The 13,779-nt window shown below is 36.0% G+C and overlaps 1 protein-coding gene across 13 annotated transcripts in view; it reads right to left on the bottom strand.

The window, feature by feature from the left end:
* FAM169A (family with sequence similarity 169 member A) overlaps positions 1–13,779 on the bottom strand; it is an 89,766-nt gene that overhangs the window by 23,667 nt on the left and 52,320 nt on the right. For all 13 annotated transcript variants that reach the window (XM_517703.9, XM_063810369.1, XM_063810371.1 and 10 more), the window contains 3 exons: positions 12,057–12,236; positions 3,398–3,526; positions 2,735–2,847 (listed from right to left, as the gene is read on the bottom strand). In XM_517703.9, the coding sequence (XP_517703.7) occupies positions 2,735–2,847; positions 3,398–3,526; positions 12,057–12,236 (422 nt within the window). The remainder of the gene's footprint in view (positions 1–2,734; positions 2,848–3,397; positions 3,527–12,056; positions 12,237–13,779) is intronic.

Raw genomic sequence — 13,779 nt, 5'->3', positions numbered from 1 at the left:
GTTATAGTTCAGCTTCAGTTTAAAAGACTGAGAACATATGCAAGTCATCTAATATGTCATAGTGTGTCCACTAGTGTCTCCTAGTTCTGTCCTCAGCCACCTTCTCTGCTCAGTGCACATGCTCTCCCTTCACTATGCTTACTTCAGTATCTGCTTATTGATGAATTCAAATATGAGACTTAAGCCTCCAAACTTTCTTCCTGATTTCCAAAGCTTTATTTCCAATGAAATATCTCCCAGTGGATGTCCCATCCTATTTCACACTCAATCATTCCCAAAATGAACTTTATCTTTCCCCAATATTATTCCCTATCTTGCTTAATGACGATTCAGTCAGTCATTCTAGCCAGAAAACAGTGAGTCAGTAATGACTTCTTCCTAACTCACATTTAATCAATCACAAAGCCTTTCAATTTTAACTGAAGAATCTCTCAAAACTGTCCTGTCCTTTGTACTACCATTGCTTTAGTTTATATCTTTAGTCTCTTGAACCAACTATTCCAACAGCCTCCTCACTCATATCCCTCGTTCTAATCACATCCCATCTACACCCCTCCACCCTGATGACAAAGTGATACTTTCGAATCACAAATTGTACCATTTTTTTGATTAAAAAAAAAGAGGAAAAAACTTTTAATGGCCAACCACTGCTTAGAATACAAATTCTCAACCTATTCAATAACAAATACCTCTTTCATATCAAACATGCCATTTCCCTTACATCTCTGTAACTTTTTTACATGCTATCGTCTGGAATGCCCTAAGAAAATTCCCACCCACCCTTTAAAAGTCATCCTCTCCTATGTACCTCCAATTACTTGCTATAATAAAGCAATTATTATGCTATAGTATATTATATATTTCCAACAATGGACCATCTAGTTCTCCCATGTCTAAGAACCATATCTTTATATGTCCAATGCTTGCCATAGTAACTACTTTATTCATCCATTACATGCTTACTAAAACTCCACAATATAGTGGGCACACAGCCTTCAATTTATAGAACAAAAGCAAGGGAGCAATTGTGATAAATCATATGACAAATATCTTGCTTCAACCAACTTGTAGTCCAACAAGAAAAGGTTAAAATGTAGATAAAGATGAATAAATAAAAGGTGCAAAAAGTGTAAGATAAATAATAGGAAAAAGCAGGTAACAATACCATCATCACCTAAAGAATAAATCATGTAGTTGAAATAAACTAAACTATTTGTGGCTACTAACAAAAAGAGATATAGTTTAATATGATAAACATTTCCTTCAACTATTTAAAACATTAAAGTAATATGAAGAATATGAATTTCTAAAATCTTAAATAGGTTAGATTCTAAAATCTAATTTATGCTGTCAACTGTATGATATAGTACCACTGTCATATATTCTCACTCAAATGACACATCTAAAATTATTTGGCTTAGTATTAAAGTAAATCATTGCTCTCGTTACATTTATAGGAAGAGTAGATTTTCTACTTTCCTTGATTTTATAACTGGCCAATACTAAATGAATCTGTGTATCTCTCAGGAATTTGGACTGCAGTAGAACAGGAGCTTATTCTCAAGTCTGAATTTCCAAAAGTAGGGGAAAAAAATCCCAAGAATCTAACTCCTTACATATATTGTTATTCTTAAAAATGTTTACAAATTTGCCACTCAAATAGTCAACTCTCATGCTAATTAAGACAGAAAATAAGCACAAATAATTCCCTAAAGCAGTTGTTTCTAACACTCACCAAAAATAAACTTAGATACACACGTACAACATATGTAGTGTTTCTAACACTCACCAAAAATAAACTTAGATACACACATACAAAAATATGACTGTAATAAATGCCATCCCCCAAAACCCTAGACTTCTAGAGTCCCATCAATGGGCCGTATTTTAAGCAATATCAAGTTCTAGAAACATCAGTTCTAGAAAACATCAGTTCTAGAAAAGGACCTGGTAAGTCCTGTGGAGTTTGGTAATGGGACCTGTCCTTCTACTTTCAGGATATCTAATATTTGCAAAGTGCATTACATTCTACAAAGACTAGCATATACAGCCTCAAACTTTACAACATAACAACTTCATAGTCTTTCACCTACTAATTCCACTTCTGGAAATTTGTATGTTAAGATAAGTAATTACATATACACAAGGATTCATATATAAATGTGTTTGCTCCTGGGTCATTTAAAAATGTTAAAAATTTAAGGATCCTACGTTAAGGAAACAAATAATGATAGTTACATAAAATAGATAATAGAATAGTGTGCTGCTATGTAACAATCACATTTTAATGATTTAATGCCATAGAAAATGCTTCCCATATTACATTAATGGAGAACAGCAGTTAGAAGCAATCCAAGAGAATAAAAATAAAAATACAATATATACAGATACATGCTTTATAATATGAGATATTAAATATATATGCAAAAATTTTAACAGTGGCTATATCTGAATAGTGGGATTATAGATTTTTATTTTCTTCTATATTATTTTATGTTTATTCTAAATTACCTTTAAATTAGCTCATACTTTTAACATCATTAAAATTATTTTTCAAAGAAAATTAAAGTCCTTAGTAATATTAACAGAAGATGCCAGGAAAACTAACACAGTAGAAATTACATAGCTTTGTTGAATGAACTATGACATTTAAAACTCAAATATAACCTGTATCTATTTTTTAAAAACACAAAAATTTTATTTACAACAATAAACATATAGACAGTGTACCTACAGTTAGCTGCATCTCACTAGACTGATTGTCTTCAGTTCTTGCTTCATATTCTGGAACAGATGCAGGACCATATTCTCCAGACATAGGTCTTTTAGGTTCATTTTGAGAAAGTGCTGCGTATAGAAGAATTTTAAAAACTGTAACCGAATCAGTATTTGGTTTTAACTCTAACATTGTACTGATTTTCCTAAAAGCTCTGAAGAGCAGCCTGGACAGAAGGGTCACGAAAATCTAGGTGTGAGATGTTCTCTTCACCAATATCCTATAATGCAACATTGCCATTATATACAATGTTAAATAGTTATTTTAAGTATTTAGTAGCTTTGGGGAGAAGTGCATGAGATTAAGGGGTACTTTGGACCCCCTGGTGCCTATTCTATGCCGTTTGAGTAATCTACGTTTATTTCTTACCCACCAATTCCTACTGGGCTGTTCTAGGTCTCCTTGTTACTAAGGACTCAAAAGTTAATACATTACCAAAATTCAAACCTTAGACAAGAGAGTCTGTTACTAGAACAATCACATTATAATACACCACCACTCTGGACTCTAAGACACAACCATTATTAGCCTCTGCTTTTTAAACTGGACTTATGGGCCAGCAAGGACAGGCTACCAAAAATAAATAAACTGAACTTATGTTCAAACTGAAAACACTCTTACCTGGAATTTTAAGTGCTTCTCTTTGTAATGCTCTGGTGACTGGTATTCGCTGGTACCAGTGTCCAACACCTTCAACTTCCCAAAGGAGTTCATGGTCTCCTGGATACTTCTCAAAGTATTGCTTGCAAGCTGAAAAACACATTTAGAATTTTCTAGAAATCCCAAATATCCACTGTTTTGAAAAACAGGAGTTGAAAAGTAAGCTTCCCAACTCACTTAACGGGGCTAGCATAACCTTGATACCAAAACACCAGCAACACAACTCAAGTATACAGTAGTTTCATTTATAAATAAAAATTCTAAATAAAAATCCCAAATAAAAGTTTTAACACGACTGAACAATAAAAATCCTTTAAAAATGTGCTTCGCTTTTTTTTTTTTTTTTTGGAGACGGAGTCTTGCTATGTCACCCAGGCTGGAATGCAGTGGCGCGATCTCAGCTCACTGCAACCTCCGCCTCCTAGGTTCAAGCAATTCTCCTGCCTCAGTCTCCTGAGTAGCTGGGATTACAGGCACCCACCGCCATGCCTGGCCAATTTTTGTAAAAAAAGTGCTTTGCTTTTAAAGAAAAAAATGATTAAATGTTACGGAGGGACATAGAAAAACTGAATAAAAAGACTGTCAGACTCAATAGTATAAAAATACCAGTTCTCATCAAATTGATCTATAAATTCCATGCAATTCCAAACAAATCCCAACACAACTTATTTTTTAATGAAACTTAACAAAACTTGATCCCAAATTCAAAAATGAAAGAACAAAGGATAAGAAAATATTCAGTATGTACAACTATTATACATGAATTTAAAAGCTCCAAAAAAAAAAAAAGAAATAATATTCAGGTCAATTCTGAAGAAGAAAAATAAGGATAGAGACTTGTCCAAGTAGATACCAAGTATTTGAAACAAGTACCAAGTATTTGAAACCAAGCATTTAAAACCATAGTAATTGAAACAACCTAGTATTGACAGAAGGATATATAAACGGACTGGGAGTGGGAGGGAGAAGGAGAAGAAAAATACCAAAAAACAAACAAACAAAAAATCCACAAATAAGTCACAAAGAAACTCCACTAGGAAAGAACCACACATACACTACAACTTGCCAAATGACAGAAAAGGCATTACACTTCAGCAAAGAATGGATAAACTACTAAAATAATGGTGCTGAAATAAAAATCCATATAAAAAAGCAATAAAGTCAGATCCTGACCTCACATCAACATAAATTCTAAACAAATTCTAAGACCTAATGTGAAAAACAAAATGTTTAAAAGAAAACATAGGAGAATACCTCTAGGACATTAGGGTTCAGATGGATTCCTTACAAAAGACACAAAAATCACAGTCCATGATGAAAAATTATGATCTATTAAGATTTAAAACCTAGTATATCAGGACTGTGCAACAGAACTTTCTGTGATGATAGACATGTCCTATTACCAGCACTGTCCAATACAGTAGCCACTAGCCACATGTGACTACTGAGGAACTGAACTTAAACTTATATTTAAATTAGTGATTACTGTATTGAACTGCACCATTCTACATGAAAATGATACCAGAAAGACACAGATTAGGAGATATTTAGAGTAAAACAAACAATTAGTACTCAGAATATATAAAGAATTTCTGAAATTGAATTCAAAAGACAAAGTTATCCCAAAGAAAAACTGACAGAGACTATGAACAGGAATTTCACACCTAATGAAATCTGAGTGGTCAATAAACAAAGATAAAGATGATAAACCTCACTAGCTGCCAAGGAAAGATAAGATATGATTTTCACACCTGCAGGATATGACAAGCACCAAGAAGAATAAGGGAAATGGAAACACACACTCTGCTGGTGGGATAATAATTTTGCAACAGTAAAGTTGAAGAGACTTTTATGATCCAATTCTACTTCTAGGTATAAACCCTAATTCCTTATACAGATGCTCCCTGACTTACACTGGGGTTACATTCTGATAAACCCATCATAAATTGAAAATACCACTAAGTCAAAAATGCATTCACTACACCTAACCTATCAAACATCATAGCTTAGCCTCACTTACCTTAAATGTGTTCTGAACACTTACAGTTCGGAACCCAGCCTTCAGCCTATAGCCGGGCAAAATCATCTAACACAAAGCCTATTTTATGATAAACTGTTGAATATTTCACATACTTTATTGAATACAGTACTCTGTAGAGTATTGGTTGGTTGCCCTTGCGATCACCTGGCTGACTGGGAGCTGTGATTGGCAGCCACTGCCCAGCTTCATGAGAGAGTATCATACCACATATCATTAGCAAAAGAAAAGATAAAAATTCAAATGACTGTTTCTACTGAATGAGTATCACTTTTGTACCATCATAAAATCAAAAGCCAAACCATCATAAGTCAAGGGCCATCTGTACATATGCAAAAAACATTTGTAACATTCATTACAGGACTACTTTTAAACTAGGATGACCGGACACAACCTAAGTGCCCAACAGTAGGGAAATATATGAATAAACTGTAATATGTATGTAATAAAAATACTGTGTAGTATTTAAAACAAATGAATTATGGCTACCTAAATCAACATTGATAACTCTTTTAAAAATGCTCAGTAAAAATGTGGGCCAGTAAATGAACAAAATGATGCCACGTATAAAAAGTTTAAAAACACACTAAATAAGGCTAGGCACAGTGGCTCACGCCTGTAATCCCAGCATTTTGGGAGGCCAAGGTAGGCAGATCATGAGATTAGGAGTTCAAGACCAGCCTGATCAACATGGTGAAACCCCATCTCTACTAAAAATACAGAAAATTAGCCGGCCATGGTGGCTACTCAGGAGGCTGAGGCAGGAGAATCACTTGAACCCAGGAGGAGGAGGTACAGCCACAGTGGAAAACAGTTTGACAGTTCCTCAAAAAATGAAACACAGAATTACCGTATGACCCACCAATTTCATCCTCAGGTATACATTCAAAAGAAGTGAAAGCAGAGACTCAAACAGGTATCTGTACACCAACATTCACTGAAGCATTATTCACAATAGCCAAAAGGTAGAAACAACCTAACTGTCCATCAATAGATGAATGGCAAAACAAAATACTGTATATTCAAACAAAAGAATACTATCCAGCCATAAAAAGGAATGGAATTTTGATACTGTATATGCTACAACATGATGGACCTCAAAGACATTATGTTTAGTGAAGTAAGCCAGACACAGAAAAACAAATATTGTATGATTCCATTTAGATGAGGTAGCTAGCATGGGCAAATTCATAGGGACAGAAAGCAGAAAACAGGTTACCTACCAGAAGATGGGGGTAGGGGAAAAGGGGAGTTAATTGTTTAATGGGGAGAAAGTTGATGTTGCAGATGATTGAAAAGCTTTGGATATAGACAGTGGTGATGGGTACAAAACACTGTGCATAAGAGCCACTGAACTGTTCACCTACAAATAAGGTATTATGTATAATTTTTTACAACAAAAAATGGTTTAAAAACTAAGAAAGCACACTAAATAATATTTTATAATGTTTACAGACATAAATATGAAACCATAAGTAGGAAAATAAACACTAACTTCAGGAGTGCAATTATCTCTGGGGAGGAAAGGAGAAAGCAGAGTGGTATTAGGGAAGGGTTCAAAAAGAACATCAATTGTATCTTTTATTACAATCAATAAATATTGTATTTAGTTCTCCCTTACACTAAAACAAATATGGCAAAATCTTCACATTTGTTCAATCTAGACTTGGTACAGAAATTAGGACACTAGTCTATCATTTTTTTCCCTGTATATTTGAAAATATTTCTCATATGTTCTGGGTTTAGTTTCCAAAACTAAAAGGAAGGAAGAAGCTGGAGAAAACCAACACAACAGGCCACAAAACAAAACAAAAAGACATGGCTAATAAACCAACTGTTGAGATAAAATAGAACACTGATAAATACTTCCAAAAGGAAAGAAAAAAGGAGAAAGAACAAATGGGACAAATAAAGAATAAACAGTAGGATGGGAGATGTAAACTAAATAATTTCAAAACTTACTTGCAAAAAATGCACATGGACTAAAGAAAATGAAAAGGCCATGAGAAAGAATTAACAATACACACATATAACAACTCATATCCAGGATACATAAAGAACTCATAACTCGGCCGGGTGTGGTGGCTCACGCCTGTAATCTCAGCACTTTGGGAGGCCGAGGTGGGCGGATCACGAGGTCAGGAGATCGAGACCATCCTGGCTAACACAGTGAAACCCCATCTCTACTAAAAAAATACAAAAAATTAGCCAGGTGTGGTGGCAGGCACCTGTAGTCCAAACTGCTTGGGAGGCTGAGACAGGAGAATGGCGTGAACATGGGAGGCGGAGCTTGCAGTGAGCTGAGATTGTGCCACTGCACTCCAGCCTGGGTGACAGAGCGAGACTCCGTCTCAAAAAAAAAACATAACTCATAACTCAGTAAGAAGGCAAGCAATTCAATACAACATAAGCAAAAGATGTGAACAAACACTTTACTTGTTCTACCCTTTTTTAGGGTAGATGATTATCCAGTAATTACATGAAGAGATACTCAAAAATCTTTAGTCTTCAGGAAAACATAAATTGAAACCACATAATGAGTGCTTTCCACTTACTACTAGGAATGATTAAAATTAAAGAGATTGACAAAACCAAGTGTTGGTGAGTACACAGAGCAACCAGAACTTCCACATACTTATACTAACGGGAATGCGAAATGACATAACTACTTAGCAAATAGTTTTGCAACTTCTCAAAGTTAAACACAATCATAAAACCCAGTAATGACACTCTTAGGTATTCGCTACAAAGAAATGAAAACAAACGTCCATCATACAAAGACATTTTCATGCAGCTTTATTCATAATAGCCAAGAAAGGAAAAAACCCAAATGTCTATCAACAGGCAAATAAATTGTGGTATAATCAAAGGGAGGAATACTCAGCAAAATAATAAAAAATTTAAAAAGGAATGAAGTACTGAGACATGCAACATCAATGAGCCTCAAAAATAAGATGCCAGACATAGAAGTAGAGATACCATATATTTCCATTTTTCATGAAACTCTAGAAAAATCTAAGTGGTACTGACAGAAAGCACATCAGTGCTTGCCTGGAGTGAGAGTTTGGAAGGGAAGGAAGCCGGGGGACTGGTGCACAACGGGAACTTTTGGAAACAAAGTTATTATCTATCTAGGTTGCGTCTACAGTAGCAAGGGTCCATATGTTTGTCAGAAGTCATCAAAAATGTACACTTTTGTGTACGGTACATGTAGGCTGGGCGCGGTGGCTCACGCCTGTAATCCTACCACTTTGGGAGTCCGAGGCGGGTGGATCACGAGGTCGGGAGATCGAGACCATCCTGGCTAACACAGTGAAACCCTGTCTCTACTAAAAATACAAAAAAATTAGCCAGGCGTGGTGGCGGGCACCTGTAGTCCCAGCTACTCGGGAGGCTGAGGCAGGAGAATGGTGTGAACCCGGGAGGCAGAGCTTGCAGTGAGCCGAGTTTGTGCCACTGCACTCCAGAGCCTGGGTGACACAGCGAGACTCCGTCTCAAAAAAAAAAAAAAAAAACCAGTACATATTATTGTATGTAAATTATAACTTAACAGATATTTGTTTTTGTTTGTTTGTTTTTTGAAACAGGATCTGGCTCTTTCCCTGAGTCTGGAGTGCAGTGGCTCACTGCAGCCTTGAACTCCTGTACTCAAGTGATCCTCCTGCCTCAGCCTCTCGAGTAACTGGGACTACAGGCGCACACCACTAGGCCTGGATTTTTTTTTTTTTTTTTTTTTTTTTCCTTCAGACAGAGTCTCGCTCTGTCATGCAGGTTGAAGTGCAGTGGCACAATTTTGGCTCACCACAAATTCTGCCTCCCAGGCTCAAGCAAAATCTGGTGACTCAGCCTTCTGAGTAGCTGGGATTACAGACATGTGCCACCATGCCCAGCTAATTTTCGCATTTTTAATGGAGATGGAATTTCACCATGTTGGCCAGGCTAGTCTTGAACTCTTGGCCTCAAGTGATCTGCCCTCCTCGGCCTTCCAAAGTGCTAAGGCTTTATAGGAAGATAGAAATTAGCTGATAATCATCTGTAAATCATTTGGTATTCAATTTATTTATCATTAGAATCACAGAAGAGAGTAAGTGCTAAGGGATTCTGCCTGCAGTGGATGTCTTTGCATCTCTCCTCAAATTCAGTAAAGCAGTAATTAGGGGGTAATGCATTTTAGGACTACCCAAGGACACACAATGCCCATCCCACTCTCATGTATGGATTTAGAGAGAAAATATGATTCAAGATGGGCATCTAATTCTGTACTTGGTTCCTGTTTTCTGGATTGCTTTTGGTATTAAAGAAGGTGCAGAAGATTTGGAATAAAAATATTTTTTCAGTGGAAATAAATGTCAACTGTTAGACTGAAATCAATAGTAAATTATACTTTATAAGAGTTTCTAGGTTAATTACTATCCAGAATTAAATCTTACTTCATTGAGTAGTTGTATACCTTTACACAAATGCAAAAACAAACCCACTAATGGTTTTAAATCACCAAGTGATATGTCCATAAAATGGAATACGGCATTGACAATAAATGGAACTATACGAATCCATATGGATGAATCTCACAAATATAAAGATGAGTAAAGAAAGCAAACTGTAGAATTCATACAGTATGTATTTATAGTTTTTAAATATATAAAGCAACCTGACATATTGTTTGAGAATACACACGTATGTATTACAAGTCTAATAAATGTATGAGAAAAATAAAGCCAAGTTAGGTACAGTACTCATCCCAGGGAAGGGGAGTGAGTCTAATTGGGTAGAAGTACATAGAAGGCTTCGACCATATTGGCAACAAGCCATTTCTCATGGATGGTACATGCTGACATAGTACATGAGTATTTGATATCTTATTTTTATTTCTTTTTATTTTTTTGAGGTAAGCTCTCAATTTGTCACCCAGGCTGAAGTGCAGTAGTGCAATCTCGGCTCACTGCAGCTTCCACCTCCTGGGCTCAAGCAATTCTCCCACTTCAGCCCCTCAAGTAACCGGGACTACAGGCACAAGCCACCACACCCAGCTAATTTTTTTTGTAATTTTTGTAGCGATGGGGTTTTACCATGTTGTCCAGGCTGGTCTCGAATTCCTGAGCTCAAGCGATCCACCCACCTCGGGCTCCTAAAGTGCTACAATTACAGGCGTGAGCCACCATGCCCAGCCAATGCCTTACTTTTTAAACTTTTTTTTTTTTTTAATTGAGGTGAGGTCTCACTATGTTGCCCAGACTGGTCTCAAACTCCTGGACTCAAGCAGTCCTCCCACCTCAGCCTTTGGAGTAACTGAGATAACAGGCATATGCCACCATTCCCAGCTTCTTTATTTCTTTTTGTATGTCTGAAATTCATTTTTTGTTAATTTTAAAAGCTACCATAAACAAATAACCCCCCCAAAATGGTCAAAGGATCTGAACAGATTTCTCCAAAGAAGATATACAAATGACCATTAAGCACATGAAAAGATGTTCAACATTAAAGCAAAGCAAAACTATGAGATGCCCCTGCACATCCACTAGGATGCCTGTAATAAAATATACAGATAACAAATGTTGGTGAGGATGTGGAGGGCTGTAATAAAATACACAGATAATAACAAATGTTGGTGAGGATGAAGATGTGGAGAAATTGTAACCCTCATATAATATTGCTTATGGGAATGTAAAATGCAGCAATCACTTTAGAACAAGTTGTGGTACAGCCATACAATGGAATATTATGCAGTCATAAAAAGAAATGAAGTACTAATTTATGTACAACATGAATGAACCTTAAAAACATGCTAAGTGAAAGAAGCCAGACACAAAAAGCCACATGCTGTATGATTCCATTTACATGAAAAATGTCCAGAATGAGTAAAACTACAGAGACAGAAAACAGATTAGTGGTTGCTACAGGATGAAGGGGAAATGGATGGTGACTGCGAATTGGTACAGGGTTTCTTTTTGGAGTGATAAGAATGCTCTGGAACTGCTGGCTATGATTGAACAACTATGAATATACTAAAAACCACTGAATTGTACACTTTTAACAGGGCAAATATTATGGCATATGTTGTTTTGTTTGGTTTTGGATTTTTTTTTTTAGATGGAGTCCTGCTCTGTCACCCAGGCTGGAATGCAGTGGCATGATCTTGGCTCACTGCAACCTCTGCCTCCCGGATTCAAGCAATCCTCCTGCCTCAGCCTCCCAAGTAGCTGGGATCACAGGCACGTGCCACCACGCCCAGTTAATTGTTTATTTTTAGTAAAGATACAGTTTCATCATGTTGGCCAGGCCGGTCTCGAACTCCTGACCTCAGGTGATCCGCCCGCCTCAGCCTCCCAAAGTGCTGGGATCACAAGTGTGAGCCACTGTGCCCAGCAATTGTATGGTATATGAATTACATTTATAGTTTTTTAAGACTGCCAAACCCCGAGAAAACAAATACATAAGGGCACATTTGCCAAAGTAAGTTCCAGAGAGCCTAAGGTTCCAAATTTATGTGATACTGATATATACACATTTACCGTATTTTGAAGAAATAAGTCGGAAGTGACACAAAGACAAGTTTATTATTTTTTAACTTAGTCCATTTACCTGTGTACATGAGAGAAGACAGTGGATACCGCAAGCCAAGCGCATCTTCTGTAAAGGAATCAACAAAGTCCTCCAGCATGTGAAGCCCAAAATCTTTACCTCTGTATTTCTTTCTTAGAAACATTGTATCAAGAACTGGCAATTGGTAACTTTGGGTAAGAAAAGAGGCACATATGCTTCCTGCAGTAATAAGAACAGAAACCCAATAATTTCTCACATTAAAAAATATACATACATTTAGTGACATGAGTTAACAGTCTTTCTAAAAAAAGTTTTCTTCTATATCAAAAAACGTTAAATATATAAATGTTATAATATAAAGTGTTTTTCAGCTACTATTAGACATTACAATGTATAATGTGATAATGAAAGGAGCTATGTATTTTATGTTTGCTAGTAGTATCATCAAATATAGGACAAATAGCTCAGTACCATATTCTAAAATATATACTTCACTATATGTATTATATATATACCATCACTGTCTATAGACTCATGCAACTCTAAAACTCATCAACTATTAAAATTTCAAATTTGAAGAGTATTTGAAGACTATCGTTCCAACCTTAGTACCTGAGTATCCTTTTTTTTTCTTTGAGGATGTCTCTGATCTGTATTTTTTTAAACATTCATATTTTCCCTCTACATTTTTCCTAATGAGTACCATTTCATTTTTATCTACTTGATGATAGTAAAGAAGTGAATTAGTTCTCCAAATTTTTAAGGACTATAAATTGGGGCAAATTGGAAACATCTGTCTTAGACATGGATAAAATTTCCTGTAGACACAATGCTGAATACATTTTGTATGTTTAAAGTTAAACAGGAGAAAAAAATTGTAGTTTCTATATATCTCTCTCCTTATTATACAGCTATGCTGATTTGTCTTTTAAGAACCCTGCTCTATATCTGGGTTTTGACCATTCCAATAGATGTATTAACTCCTTTAATATATCAAAGTAGTTTACAAGTTGAGGGAACGTGGTGGTGTGTCATACTTCCTGTTAATTTTAGAATTCATAGTTATCAGTCATTATTCTATCATTTTTGCCTCAAATAAAATAATCTATTATTCTCAGATTATTCATATGATTTTGGATAACTCCAATAATGTAGTTCAAACAAGAAACAAAATGTCAAACATCTCACAAATTGTCTTACCAATCATATCATTTAATGAGTTGATCAATATAACAACTTTTTTCAGTTCAACCAAGTAATATGAACTATTTATGACTGAATTGGATTACTTACATAACTTTCTGGAACAATCTCGGAGACTACCGACTAATTTAAATTTAGAATAGGTAATGCATATGGTAATATACTTAGATATTTTTATTTTTTTTCTTTTTTCTTTTTCTTTGAGATGGAATTTCACTCTTGTTGCCGAGGCTGGAGGGCAATGGCACGATTTCAGCTCACTGCAACCTCCACCTCCTGAGTTCAAGCAATTCTCCTGCCTCAGCCTCCCAAGTAGCTGGGATTACAGGCGCCCGCCACCACACCTGGCTAATTTTTATATTTTTAGTAGAGACAGGGGTTTCACCATGTTGACTAGGCTGGTCTTGAACTCCTGACCTCAGGTGATCTGCCCCACCTCAGCCTCCCAAAGTGCTAGCGTGAGCCACTGCACCCAGCCAATATACTTAGATCTTAATTGCTGACATTTAGTTAGGCTATTTCTAAGGGTCTAGATTTCTTGTACAAATCTAACAATCTT

This window comes from Pan troglodytes, chromosome 4, assembly GCF_028858775.2.
Source record: "Pan troglodytes isolate AG18354 chromosome 4, NHGRI_mPanTro3-v2.0_pri, whole genome shotgun sequence".
NCBI classification, from domain to species: domain Eukaryota; kingdom Metazoa; phylum Chordata; class Mammalia; order Primates; family Hominidae; genus Pan; species Pan troglodytes.
This window is presented reverse-complemented; position numbering and strand designations above follow the sequence as displayed.